Genomic DNA, 15153 nt, shown 5'->3' on the forward strand with positions numbered 1-15153 from the left:
ATTTATAAAATATTTCAATAATGGGAAAGTTTGACTTGGTTCTTGCATAAATATCGATTCTTTGCTCTATTGCACTTTTTTTGACTCGTTCCCGTTTTAGGCTACTTATTCTAATTTGTTTTGGCCCATTTTAGCGTTAAAATTGACAATTTTGGTGTGATTCGTGCATATTTGTCCTTTTAGTAGCAGGACAGAGGAACGATTTGGAAGTCTTACTCGCCTTGGCTCAGCCCTGGGTGAAACCCATACTAATTTGCTCATGCATATGTACACTATCATCCTATAGTGGGAATTCCAATTGAATGAACGCAGCTTTCAATAGCGCGATGATTTTTGCGTATACTGCGCAATGTATGCTAGCATGTGCGACTGTGCGTGAATAAGGTCTTGCGTTCGTGTTGTTGTTTGAAATACGCGATATACAACCACATTTAGATCAGGTACAGCTGCGTTCATTCAATTGCAATTCCGACTGTAAATGTAGCCTCGGTTCGAGGCATCTGGCCTCTTGGATGGTGTTTTTTGTTGTTGTGAGTATGACATAAAACTGGTTAGAAACCCAGAGCCCAGACGCCTCGAACCGAGGCTATCCTAAGTGATGCATGACAAGGAACTATTTTGACTACATCAACTAAAAACACAACTGACAACATAATCCTTTCGTTGTATGGTATATTTTTATTTTTGTTGTGGTATTGACAAATATGTTTTTGAATTTTACAAAAAGAAATCTACTGATAAGATAATGAGGGATACAAACTAACAAAAAAATCATAACTCAACAGGATGGCTTTTGAATACAACTTCCCCACTCCCTTTGTAAATGATGTGATCTTGATGTTTGGAGCTCAATTTTCCAAGTAAATAAATAATAACAATAATGTACTACAATGGTCTTTGGGATTTTGTAAAGTGGAGGACTTTTGAAACCACACTCTTCCGAGGATGGATTCAGTAGCTAAAAAGCCCGGGGGAGGGGGTACTCAGCACAAATGACCATATGGGGACGTGCCACATATTATGTATTACATTTTCAGGCTTCTGGTATATCAATGTCCCAAAAGGAGGTTCATTTTGCAAATTGTTCACGAAAAGAAGGTTAATTTTTCAAATTGTTCACCAGAAAAAAACCCAATTTCACCTAATTGAATTTCAAATTTTGTATAAACTTTTGTTAAAATGTGTTGAATGAGGCCAAACATCTATGATCTAGCCTCGGACATAAAAATATGTCAAATATACTTGGAAACTTGGTATAATTATGGGTCAATGTTCAGATTCTTGGAAGTACATCCTACCCAATCCAAACTTGAGTCCCCCATGGGTACCATGAAATAGAGAGATTCACCAATTTGATGGAGGCCAAGCTCCCTTCCTTTCAGTTAAAGTGTAAAACAAAATTGTGTAAAAAAAATTGTGTAAAGATTGCTTAAAAGTTAAGGACAAGTCATTAAAATTGTCATTAGGCATTCTTGAAATGAAAAATTTGGCAAAAACAAGGTATTAAAACAGAAGTATTGAAGCCCTGTTCAATAGCTAATTTCTCTACATAAATCAAGAAATTAAAATGTCTTTTGCCTTTAATACACAGCTTTTGACTTAAGGTGCCAACATCTGAATTTCGATGATATGTACGATCCTCCAGATTAGCAAATCACTGAATAGCCCTTTAATACTAAATTGAGTTCAAGCAAATGAGGGTGTGGGTGAATCAATATTAACCCCATGAGAACTACCTGCTAATTAGCCAAAAAGAAGTTTTCATTATAGATTGGACCAATCAGCAACATTGTTAGAATAATCAAAAAAAAAAAAAAAAAATTGGGGTGAATTATTTGCAAAGCTCCATTCTGATTGGTGATTAAAGTGAAGATATCACATAATTGACCATTCGGAGGTAATGTTAGATCAGCAGGTAGTGCTCAGGGGGTTAAGCCATCTTTGTCATCAGAAAAATTTCCAAGCTCATTTTACAAAATAGCACTTCCTGTCAATCTGTCTCAATACCAGTATTTATTTGCAATGTGTAACATTGACTTGTTAAAAAACACAAGGATTTAATTATCAAATTCAGTCAGGCATTATTATAAAATGTTTCTTTGTACAATGCTATATACACATTGTTTATACATTATTAATTTCTTAAATTCCCTTTTTTGTCTTTCATTATGTATTAATCATACACACATGATTATAAATATTACTATAGCCAAAATAACAATTTCTCGATCATGAGAGGATGTACCTTCTGCGTTAGCGTACTTTTCATAGAATAACACGATCGCTCGACCTGCATGACCGAACCTTGACCTTGCCTAGCAACGACCGTGTGATTGGTCAATTCTCAAAAGCTGTGTTTGCGCCGGTATTTATTTGCGTAGTACGCTCGGCGCAAATAACTGTGCGTACCCAAGTTGGCTCTCATGATCGAGAATTTAATATTTTGGCTATAAAGGTAATTGCAAGGAAAGGGTTTAGTGATAATTTCAGTGAAAAATAAGTCTGAAAAATATGGGTAAAATTGTTTGTTCATCAACAAAGTTATATAAAATGCTTGAAATGAAGCTAGCACTTTGGATTTGTGAAAAATGTTGAATAATATATTTGACATTTTTCAGCAATCAAGTATATTACAACCAAAGAAGGTATCTTACACTTCCCACAATGCATTTCAATTTTCTCTACTGATATGAACTCTAGTGCAACATGGGTACAAAAAGTACCTGAATGAACAGTCCATCCAAATCTTGCAAAATATGTTTATTCTCAACATAAAAACATAAGGAAACCTGTACAAAGTTATAGTAATGTCATTTGATGTAGTGAGGTAATGCATTTTATATGCATTTCATGTTGCAAAGGGAAGGGTAAGATATCTTCATTGAATTACATGGTATGTTTATGAATCAAACACAGAACCTTTTCTTTACAGGGTGTGTAAAAAACAATATCTGCGGGTAGCTTAGGTAAAATTTTCATCATATAATCAAATTGCTATCACATCTCTTAGTATACAATACTTGTATCACTAATGTATTTCCACTTGTATGTTTCAACATATTCAACCGTCAAATTTTTCTTAAACTCAGGAAAACAAAAATAATAATAGTTTGACAAGAATATAGAACAAAGTTACATAAATACACTATAATGTAAGTCAACATAAAATATCAACAGAATAATGGTTCATAAATAGGAAGATGGACGACACTGGGATAAACATAAAATAAGATGAATGAACTATAGAATAATTGAAACTAGGTATCACAAAGCATGAGAATAAATGATAAACATACAATGTTCACCATAACTTCTGACCATCACATTTCTGATATAGTGTAAGCTGTTACACTTAAATTACTACCAAATCAACTCATCACTGGTTTGATAAAATATAAATTGTCCCTTTTCTCTAATTAATTGGCTATACTAATAATATTTTCTTCTTGATGCTTGTCAATACAGTAGTGGAAGGAATACAATTTTTTGGAATTCAGAATTTGTGTATGAATGTGTAATACTCTATTTCGCATTCATGATATAACCTTCCTCAGTACCATAGCTCAGTTTGAAAGAGCCCCAAAGGTTCCAGGTTCAAGTCCCTGTTCACAGCCCTAAAGGTTCCGGGTTCAAGTCCTGGCCAAGAAAAGATGTTTTCATTCCTTCCCTAATTTTGAGAGAAACAATAATGTGTGATCTGATCATCAAATCAGGGAGTCTATTTGGTGTTGTTGCAAGTGTAATAGTTCTGGAAATAGAAGATCACAAATCAAAGCGTTGAGTCGTCCAATTTTCACGGTGCATTTCGAAGAAGCTTGCAAATCTATGAACTACACGCAAGTCAAACTGAAATTCTGGTGAACACTGCCATATTATAATAGGCTACCAAGCAGCACCATAATATTGACAATAGGGCCAACTGCTGAATATCACAGACTGCATATAGTCGAGTTTTGAACAAATATTGTAGCACCCATGGTGATTTTAGCATGTCTGCTGTATTCTGCAATTGCCCTATACATTTGACATCCAACTGTCACATTCAAGAGCACAATAGATATTAATCAATCATTAAATTAGCATGTAAATATTCTAGAAACACTCTATGACGACTCTTTCTTCACACTCTATGACAACTCTTTCTTCACAGTAAATTTTCAAGGCATTTGGAAAATGTGATTATACATGTCCAGTGTCCACCCAAGAATATGCGTTACATTTTCCATAATAATATTGAAAGTATTTACTAACAGTACTTATGATTGTGTTTGTTATTAAGAATGTCATTTTAACATACAGGGGAAGAACTGTCATGAGTTAATTTATAATTTCAATATTTTTGTATAATTTGCATGCCCATATAAAACATGGGTAACCCATTCATCATATTAGCGGTTTGAAGAAAGGGAATAATGCATTTTGTAACATTATTGGTTGCAAACACAAGAAAATTATTAAACACCCAAGCAGGACAAGAAAAGAAAAATTATAAACATCTTGAAAAAGATTGCTACATAATGTGATTCTTAAAATATTTTAATCAAATTTTAAATGGGCATAAATAAAGAGATGGAACTATAACATGATCTCCTATATCTATAGCAATGCAACCTAATGAAAATACAAGCTTAAAAGAACCCTCTGAGATTTTCTGTACCAAATCCATACACCCCCTATGGTAGACATGACCTCAATCTCCAACACAGGGAGTGTAGATTTTAAATGCAGTCAACCCATTCAGGTAACCCCATTTTAAATTCACACTCCCTGTCTGGAAGATAAAGATCATGTCTTCGAACGGGGATGTATGGATTTCATCTGGAATAGCACCATGATCATCAAAGGAGCACAAATTGGTCCATTTGATCCTAATAGCTGAATGCTTGTTTCATAAAGCACTGCAAACAACTTGGTCAGTCTTAATGGCCCTCGCTGGGTCAACCGCTTTCATTCAATTTCATGCATGGGTTCTGAGTTCAGCAGCTTGAGCAAGAATATAATTAATTACACTAACTCCAACTTTAATCCAGATTTCATCTTCATCACATTATTCCCATTTAATACGCCATTTATTTAGCATATTGTATAGCATGGTTGTTCCAAAGCCAAAATCTGAATTTTGATGAATTTCTTTTGAGGAGTATTCTGTTGCAGCAAATCATTGACTATCCCTTTAAAAACAAGCAGACTATAGGAGTAGATTACTTAAGGATTGTATGCACCTTTGGATAGGTTACCATGGTAACTGGTTTGTTATGGTTACTGTTAGTCATTGACTTGATTTATTTCCTTCGTTGGACCTTTGAAACTTCACAGCCTTTGTTGAAGTTGAACTCAAACTTGAAATAAACAAATTAAAAATCTGAATAAATTAACACAATTTTGCTTAATGAATACTTTATTTTCATTATTTACCTCTTCTTAACACAATCATTATCCACGTTTAGACCTACTGGTCAAAAATATGGACACTATAAAATGATCATTTGAATCATCTATACAGGACTGTATTTCTAGTATCTATATCTATATCCACATTTTACAAATTAAAAAATGTCAATTGACGGGTTGGAAGATCACGATACAAGTTATCAGCAAATTAGTTGTAGACGTTTGTATTATGGTTGGAGACACACACAAGTTTGGGTTTATCTACAATCTAGAAATGCTCTGTTTTGTTGGAATCATTAAAGGAATGTCATGTATGATTTCCTTGATAGTTGAGAACAGCCTGTTGCTATGGTTTCCATTCTAATTCCATATGGGTTATATTAGTCTTATACATAGGGTAATTGTGAGCAAAAGATAAACAGTCATGATTTTGGTAATTTACTCATTCATTATCCTACAATACTATGATCAGAAGCAAATCGGCAGTAACCTTTATTTACTGTCAATATCAAAATATAGACTTTGGGGCGATATCTGTCCTTTTTGTTCAAATTTTCTACCTGCAAGAAAGTATCAATAATTTTGTGTAACATGACAATGTGTCAGTTTTGTTCAAATTTGTGTGCAAAGAATGACAATATTTATCATTTATGTTTAAATTTGTGCAAAGAATAATAATTATAAGTAATTGTTCAAATTGTGTGCATTAAGATTGGCAATTTGTGACCTTTTTGTTGAGATTTATGTGCAACAAACAGCCAAAAAGGGCAAAATTGCAAAGAAAGGATTACAATGTTAAGGATATAGTCATATGAATGTTATGTGGCCTGCCTATTTGGTAATGATCAGAGTATTGACTTGGTAACTTAAGCCTTTGATAGCTTCATTATTTTTATCTTATATAACTTAAAGATTCATTATTTATCACATTACAAATAAACCCCATGCCTTTCTTACAGGGTGCCTGATTGGTTCATTACATGATATAATCATCTGTGCAACCAATCAAAATCAAGCTTGTTCTTTAGGCTGATAATTCCGTCAGTACTACCCACATGGATAAATTAACAAAATGGGAACATGTTTGAGTTCAGAAGGGCTTCTCCAATGAAGATTTGTGCATCCTTATCTAGAAATCTAATAATTTACACAGTAAGACATTTGCAGAATAAAATTTATCTGTATAAAGTTTGGCACCATTTTGTTCATGATCATAATGGTCTATTTCATAAGTTACTATCAAATATTATATTTACAAGAACACCATGTTTCAAAACAACATGGGTTAGCATACATGTCAAGCATGCTAGCTGTGTTCAAAACATACAAAATTGTGTTAATTTTACAAGAATTTATTCGCTACTTTTGTTGAAAAAGATTTAACAAAACATTTCTTCCTCTTCAAAAGGAAAAGGGTGTTTCTAGAACTTTGACATGGAGTGTGTTGTATTGGCAAAAACCTTGTTTTTTTATCTAAAAAAGTGGTCTCCCTTCTACAGTTCATTTGTCATAATTAAGATGAATACCAAAATATTTTTGAATTTTTAGAGTCCAGAAACCATTCCATTATGAGGCATATTTAATGCTAACTCAGCAACCACAGGTCTGTTACACTCTTAGAAAACATTTCAAAAATAGTTCTTTATTTGTTCTCTCAGGACCATTGGTGGTTCTTAAAATGAACCATACAAGGATTTTTGGAACACTCTGAGGAACTTTTCAGTCTATGCAGAACCTGTAATGGTTATGCAAAGTGTTCTAGAATTTCCATGAACTTTTTTGAGGTCTCAAGTGCAAGGGTTCCCTCACAAGGACACTTTAGAACCATTTTCTCAGAGTGTATACCAGAAGTGACCTCTTAATGACCTTTGACCCCAAATCTGTGTACACCCCATAGGTATATTAATACAATCATTTTTCATACTTTATTAACAGCTTCTGTCAACTGCCCAAATATCAAAATATGCAATTCTACAAAAACACCTTTTTTCAATTTCAATATTTCTTTAAAATAAAATCTACTTTGTCTTTCAGTTTCACAAGTTTGAGTTTGTTCAACATTGTCAGGTTAATTACAACTACAAATTGAATGAAACAACACTTCTTATTTAACCGTTTCTTGGATCATTCATTGCAACAATTATAAAATACCCTTTTTGATTAATATCAATTGATCCTCGATATTATTTTGTTTTCCAAGACTTTATTACCAAACAAACACAGATAATTGGTCCCAGGGTGAAGATACAAAAATGGACTCCTGAATTCCAGACAATAAACTTGAATGAATACATACATCCTCATTCCTTAGGGGCAAAGTTCAATACAAACCATAACTCCAGACATCTGGTGTGTAATACATGTAAGTAACATTTTATCCAAGTATCAAAAACATGTCATATCATTAATTTTGTTAGTATGTTAAGTAAACACACTATCAAAGGAACTCTCCCCTTTGTCAAATCAGTTACTCTATCATGACTTTACCAGGGATCTAGAACATCAAAGTTTGGTTCATTTTTCAAATTCCCTATGTATTATGATCAGTGTTGAACTCTGCCCCTAGCATGAGCTATTGTAAACTACACAGATCAGGTAGTTGAGTAAAAATGCAGCACATACTGCCATCTTAAGATTGTTGCTATGCCAACAGCTGCCATGCCAACATGGATAGAAATTTGAGTTGTTTTTTCCAATCATTATTAAGTAGATTCCAAAAGGGTGTCCCACAATGCACCACTTTCATAATAGTTAGATGAGAAATATAAAAAGTGTGTTCAAAACATGTTCATAATGCGCACACACACTATCACATCTGTAAACATTTGCAACGTCCGCATCTGCACCAAAAAAAGCTGTTGTATTTCGTTGTTGGTTCAAAGTCGTTGGGCGGATTTATAGGCAGTTCGTATAATATCGTCTGCGTAGTTTATTGACTTATTGATTATGGAAGACCTTATGGTGATGTAGATTTCTCGTCTCTATCGCTCGTCTCATCATCCGTCATTACGGTTACCAAGGTACCAACGGCTTTGCCAATGTTATCAGCACAGTGGAATAAATTGCCTACTCTATTAGGACCTGGAAGGGAAAAAATTAAAAAGAGATGCAGTTATTGAAAATGAGCTGTCTGTTTCTTTGTGTAATTAAAGTCATTAACTAGAAATTAAACAAATTTTTACTTGCATAATAATAAAGCTTTATTTTTGTATAATTTATCTTATAGAAACTGAGATTTTCTGCAAAATGTTTACCTCATTTGTTCTTACAATTTAGCAATAAGGTTGGATTTGACAACAATGATAGAACAAAGTATATTTACAAAACAATCCAGCTTTAGTAAACCCCAACATATCACCATTGAACAGCCTGTTGTCTGCTCAGATACATGTACAATTTTAACCCCATGAGAACTACCTGCTGATTGGTCAAAAAGAAGTTTTCATTATCAATCGGACCAATCAGCAACATTGTTAGAATAATTTCACCACGTAAGAAAAATTAGGGTGAATTATTTACAAAGCTCCATTCTGATTGGTGATTAAAATGAAGATCTCATGTAATTGACCATTCAGAAGAAATGTTAGATCGGCAGGTAGTGCTCAGGGGCTTAAATAAAGAAGAATGTAGGCAAATGGAGACACTGGTGATGAGAATTTTTCAAAATGAGGTTAAACATGGAGAGTCTAGACTATATCGTGTGTGTGTGGGTCACTCCAGTATACCTCTGGATTGTTTTCAAACATTAGCTTGACAAACATTGATCCCTATAGCTTGCTGCTCTGCTATATGTGCGTGTAATGCAATTCCATGCGCTAAGAGCTACATGAATACATACATGTGCAAACCTGCGTGCGCTCATGCTTAAAATGAAAGATACCCATTATTGTTCCCTTTTGGGCCTCCAATGAAACTCAATACAGAGGTGCACAAGTTTGGCCCTCTAGTGGTGGCACCACAATTTATTTCGCATGTGACATTTGAATGCTTGGATTTTTCATAACAGGAAAATACTGAATACTATGTGTGCATGGACTTTCCGTCCTTGGGACACTACAGTTATGTCCAACTGGCTGCTGATCATCAGATTATTTTTACAGAGTCCAGTCTCCCCATAGTTTAACCTTTTTGCACTCTCCCTATACCATACCTGTAGCACCATTCTCTTCAGGGAAACTGTTCAATTCCTTGATGACCTGATCCAAGTCGACCTTTCCCCCCTGACCTCCTGACCCTGCACCAGCAGGTTCCCCTTCTTTGGGGTCATCTTTGAGGTGGGGAGGGGTGTGAGGGGAAGGCTGGGGGTGATCTTCACCTGGGGGTAAATAGAGATGCAAAACAAAAGAGGAAACACAACTTAAAATACATGCAGGAAACTAGAACATAACTCAGCCAAGCGATATTTCACAGCTTTTAAACTTTCAAAATAATAAACTGAAGCACTTACGCAAAATAAGATATACAATCAAGTAACACGGGGTTACAGCATTACAAAGCTTTCAAATGAACTAAGTAAGAGGTTGACCATAATACTTCCAGTAGGTTTCTTGACATATGTATAGGCTATATTAGATGTGTGTAGGGGTGGGTGTGCGTAGTGCATGTATGTTTGTGCTTTTGTTACTGGGTGGTTGTGGGGTGTGTGTGATTGCGAGTAGGTGTGTGTGATTGCAAGTTGGTGGGGGTGTGCATGTAATGCATGGGGTGTGTGGGGGGGATATGGAGGCATGTGCATATGTAAATACCTGTAAGTGAGGACACCCCGAAATACCATGATAATGGATTACCCTTTCCCTAAACTTTGTTCGGCATTTTATATAGCATTTCGGTATTTATATAGTATGTATCATTTGCTTGCGTAATGTCAGGTGGGTCCATGGTTTCTTGCCTAGCTTCAGGTGTGCAACGCCCTCCACAAGCAGGTGTGTGTGTATGTGCTTTTGCATGCAACTTATGACATATAATTATAAGTCCATGTTAAACCAATATCTGAGCTAGCGTAAACTTTCAGCATATCCATTTAGCAGCATTTTCATGTTATGTATTTGCAAGCATTCAAATTTGCAAACAATTTTTTACAACAGTAAAAAGAGTTAACTAAAACGGCATTTCGTTCCTTTGCATTTTCCTTGCTTAAGAGTCATACTAAAGCAAGATACAAGCAAAATTAACTGAAAACTTTTCTTTTGCAAAAGACTATTGTACACTGTGGGTTAGGGTTAATCTGAAGCTAGAGTAAGAATTAGGAATGGGATATTACTGGAAGGCACAATCAGTGATTTTCTTGACAAAATAATTTGCTCCACTAATGATAGAGGCCGTCAGCCTTTCGCCATCTTGTGCATGGTACATATGATAAGCGTGTGCATGCGTCGGACACTACGCGCAGGGCGCAGCTTGCCACGCAGCTGTTATTGCGCATCGACACAGTGATTTTGCTGTTCACGCATGGAGATCGAACAACCATCGCAGCGTGTACCCACAAGATGGCGGCATATGACATCACGCTGACGGCCTCTATTAATGAAGAAAGAAAAAAATAACAAGAATTGTTTTGTAAGTCAACAGGTTAATGCAATATGGCGACCCATTGGCAATAGCTGCTATCTGTCATATTCTTAGATGGTGTTCAATATACAATGCAGAAACTGCTGAATGTTTATAGGGCAGCTATTGCATATAGAGGCTCCTGGCACTAACTCCTCAGAGTGTTGACGGTTATCACCAACGTCTTTTACTCGCCTAAGTTTCCGAATTTGGCATTCTAACTTGGCATGAATATATTGCATTTCTTTTCAGCACATTTGTGGCATGATCAAGGGGAATGAGTCGCATGTCCAATACTATGTTTCTAAAAAGGATATTAAGAGATTTCAGAAACTGAAAACCCCATTTTGATATGACTTTTCTTTGCATCATTTTGATATGACTTTTCTTTGCATCAATTTATCATTCGCTGAAAACAATATAAAACAAAAGAATTTTATTTTTCTTTGCCAATATCTCCAAATCAATATTACCGACATCCCACTCATTCCCCTTGATTGTGTCACATTTATGCTTGTTCAAAAAATTTTAATTTGATAAATGCTTTGATGTCCTGGTTGAACAAATCATTGATTGTTCCTCCAAAGGCAGGAGGGAGAGGGGGTAACTATTGGGATACATATCTTAAAATAATCTACAGTGAGTCTTAAGAAAAAAACACCTGTAGATTTCTCTATTGAAATCTAAACCAAACTAACTTTACAGTTAATACAAAAAATACTATGAGCAAGTTGACATTTTCAGCATATATGTGACCATCCTCCACAACTGAGCCCGGATGTCGCCAGTGCCACTATTGAGATATGCTCCATTGAACTTAACAATAAACAATAGGAAACAAAGGATTTATTGACTGTTTTATTGATTTTTCACTACTTAAATGTCAAGTACTATAGACATGATAAACATCATTTTAAAGCTAATTTCAAGCAGAATATTTTGGTTGAATATCTCAAGAATGATGATTGGCGACTTCATGGCTCAGTTGTGCTGAGGGGTCACATATATGATCTGCTCTAACAAAATGAGCATAAAGTTGACAAAATAATGTTCTGAAATATTCCAGATTTGAAATCCTTTTTTTTATATCCTTTAACTTCAAACTAAACTTGTTAGGATGGCTTGTTGCTTTGGTCTTCAAAAATCAATATTTCCTCCAGAATTTCTTTTGTTTTCTGTTTAATTTTGTCATGATTAATGGATGGTATAGTGCCCTGGCGAATTTATGCTCATTTTTGTGGGATCAGGTCACATTGGATAGCTTAACCACCCCTAAACAGACCCATAGGAGTGGAGAGGTTAATATTGAAATAGGTTGATTTTCCATGATTCTTGCAGATGAGGGTGGGCAGTGCCCTCTGCCCCCCTCTGGCTCTGCTAAGGGGACACAGACTTATTCTACTTCATCCTTTCTTACCTGCCATATCACTGTCATAGTCACTTGTTCCCCCATTTGTTGTGGTTCTGTTTGGTTCTAAGGGTGGAACGGCTTGAGGCACTCGACGGGTACGTGGAAGAGAACTTATGGATGATGTGGGTGAGACAGCGGGTGTGGTACGCAACGATGAGGCTTGCGAGTGGCTACGATCCTGAGGCTGTTAAAAGAATTCAATTTTATAATTATGTTATACATGGTGCACTGGTTTAGACAGAAGCTCCATTGGACAGATGGAATCAAAGAATCCACTGGACTAACTATCCCTTACGAATGGTTAGCGTCTTGCATTGGATAGGCAGAGTTGGAACAACATCATCAAAAGGGTCACAATGGGTCAGGCATGACCCATAGGATGACGACGATGCACTGTTTTGCATGTAAGAGCAGGAAGGAAAAACATGTGCATATATGTGTTTGCAGACATGATTTCAAAGTGATACTATTTTGTGATAAGTCCTCAAAGTGACCATATCTGATCATAAAATGATTTCAAATTCTATTCCGAGCTGGAATTTTTGTTAAGATCATATAAAATTTTAGCTAGTTCCCACTCAGTTGTTGCTACATGTCTACCAAACTGATCATATGTATCCTAAATTAATTTCAGATAGGTTTTAAGACTTAAGAGATCCTTGATTTACTAGCTTACCTGTTCAAGTAGCTGTCTTAACCTCTGTAACTGAGCTTCTAATTGCCTATTGTGATCCTCAAGGATCTGCATGCGGGCCTCCAGACGACCTTTATGCTGCCTAAGAAGCTTGGCTTCTGCCACCAGCTCTGTGTCTCGTCCCGGTGACCTGGTACGCTCATCTGGATACCCTGATGAATCAATCTTACTTTGATCATCTGTACGTAGCACCTTTAATCTATCCAATTCTACGAGGAGAGTTCTGTGAACAGAGAAAGTTTTGTGCATGATATTAAACGATGATGGAGGTGTACAAGTCATTTGTGTGGCTCATAATTTTCCTGCGGTTGGGTTGGTAGGTTCTGAGACTAGAGGTAGGAGAGTCATGGAAGAGATATTGATGGTCTGAGGAAGAGATCCACCATGTTTGCATGTAGTAGCGGTGGCAGGATTTTTTTTTTTAAGTGGGGGGGCAAAGTTCTGACTGGGGGAATTTCCCCTGGATTATTTTATCATGTGCACAGGAAACTTGATCTTAATGTGTAATTCACTGTGGTTGACAATTCAAGCCAAGTTGTATCCTGTATGCTGATCCTGGTTGCGATGATCAATATAGGGTGCGCGTGAGCTGCTATAAGTCCCCGAGTTGTTGTTAAAGGGTTTATGGAATGATATGGGGCTGTAGTGGTCAGTGACAGACAACCTGTAAAGTCTGTGGAGGCTTGTGGATCAACATCTAGGCATTGTGCCTGTACATAGCGCACCTGAGTTTTTTAAAGTGATATGCATGTAAACTTAATGCTCAAACTTGTATGTATCATGTTAAATGGGTAATTTATTTCTCTACATATCTTAATATCCTCTTAATTACATAAAACTTTTTCTATTTTTCTTACTTGTTTTCTTCTTCCAGCTGAAGTATTTGACATTCCAAATCGGGTCTTTGTTCAGCATCAATAGCAACCACTATCTGCGCTGGACTTCTTGGCTGTAATGCAAACACAAAACACACACATAAATTATCTTCAAAATGACCTTGCAAATGAACATCAAATTTGGTTAGTATCCCTTAGTGTGTAGTATAACAAAACCTGAAATTTATAATGCAGAGTGAATAGAATGATTAATATCAATGTTAAATTGTGCTGGAGGAGACAACTGTCTTTAAGAATTGACATGCCTCCTAACGCAAATGTTATTGAACAGTATTTGTGCGTTTAGTCCACACTAGGAGAAAGATGAGGTTAACTTCATAGTTGTCAAAGAATTCCATATTTTAACACTAGTGAAATATGACTTGCATTGAATGGTACATAATGCTATGTGAACTTTACCAGATATGCTAGCATGTTTCATAACTGCGTGTCAACCATTCATTGTACTATTTATGGACAAACGAAGACTTTCCCATCTTATTTGACTGGAACCTATATCCAAATATCAATATCTAGAAACACTAAGCTTCTGTGGGCAATTCTCAGATTGTGCATGGCAGTTCTTGAAGATCACAGTATCTCTCAAGCTTTCTACATTTTGATAATAAAGAAAAGGCCCCTAATTACTATAGGTGTTGTAAGTAATCAGAAGTATGGATGGCAGTGGCATACCAAACAAGGGAAGGGGTGGTCAAACAACAGTTCAAAATATACTGTGACAAAATTGTCCAACATTTGCGATGTGCATTATACTTTTGGCTTGTTTAAAACCAGAAATAACTTATTTTGGCATTAAAACTGCAAACTGCAGTAAAGTCATCTGGGGGAGGGTTCAGCAGTACAAATTTGCCATTTTCCTTTCGGGAATCATGACCGATACGCCACGGAATAGAGAAGAACTACAAGTTAGGTTAGTAATTTGTAACATATCATTTCCACTATAGAGTAATAATAATACCATGTTTCTCATAATTAATGTACCTATAAAGACTAAATTAAAAACACTTCTTAAAGTCATGCAAATTTTGTTTCCCAATCACTGATTAGTATTTAAGTAAACTATTTTCTCTAGTATTAATCATTAACCCTATGAGAACTACCTGTTGATTGGCCAAAATGAATATTGTGTCCAATTTTGAACCAATCAAGGAGGGTATTAATAAGATCATCTGCAAATGCAAGTTTGACCATAAGCCTAGTCATAATTGGCCATT

The 15153-nt window shown here is 35.7% G+C and overlaps 1 protein-coding gene across 1 annotated transcript in view; it reads right to left on the bottom strand.

Annotated features, from left to right (window-relative positions):
- Window positions 1-5429: 5429 nt before the first annotated feature.
- The window catches only part of LOC140157257 (dystrophin-like), a 392916-nt gene continuing 383192 nt past the window's right edge, over window positions 5430-15153 (bottom strand). The window contains 5 exon segments of the mRNA XM_072180385.1: window positions 5430-8472; window positions 9542-9706; window positions 12356-12533; window positions 13026-13266; window positions 13901-13992. Of these exon segments, the coding sequence (XP_072036486.1) occupies window positions 8348-8472; window positions 9542-9706; window positions 12356-12533; window positions 13026-13266; window positions 13901-13992 (801 nt within the window). The 3' untranslated portion in view covers window positions 5430-8347.

The sequence above is a fragment of the Amphiura filiformis genome, chromosome 7 (assembly GCF_039555335.1).
Source record: "Amphiura filiformis chromosome 7, Afil_fr2py, whole genome shotgun sequence".
NCBI classification, from domain to species: domain Eukaryota; kingdom Metazoa; phylum Echinodermata; class Ophiuroidea; order Amphilepidida; family Amphiuridae; genus Amphiura; species Amphiura filiformis.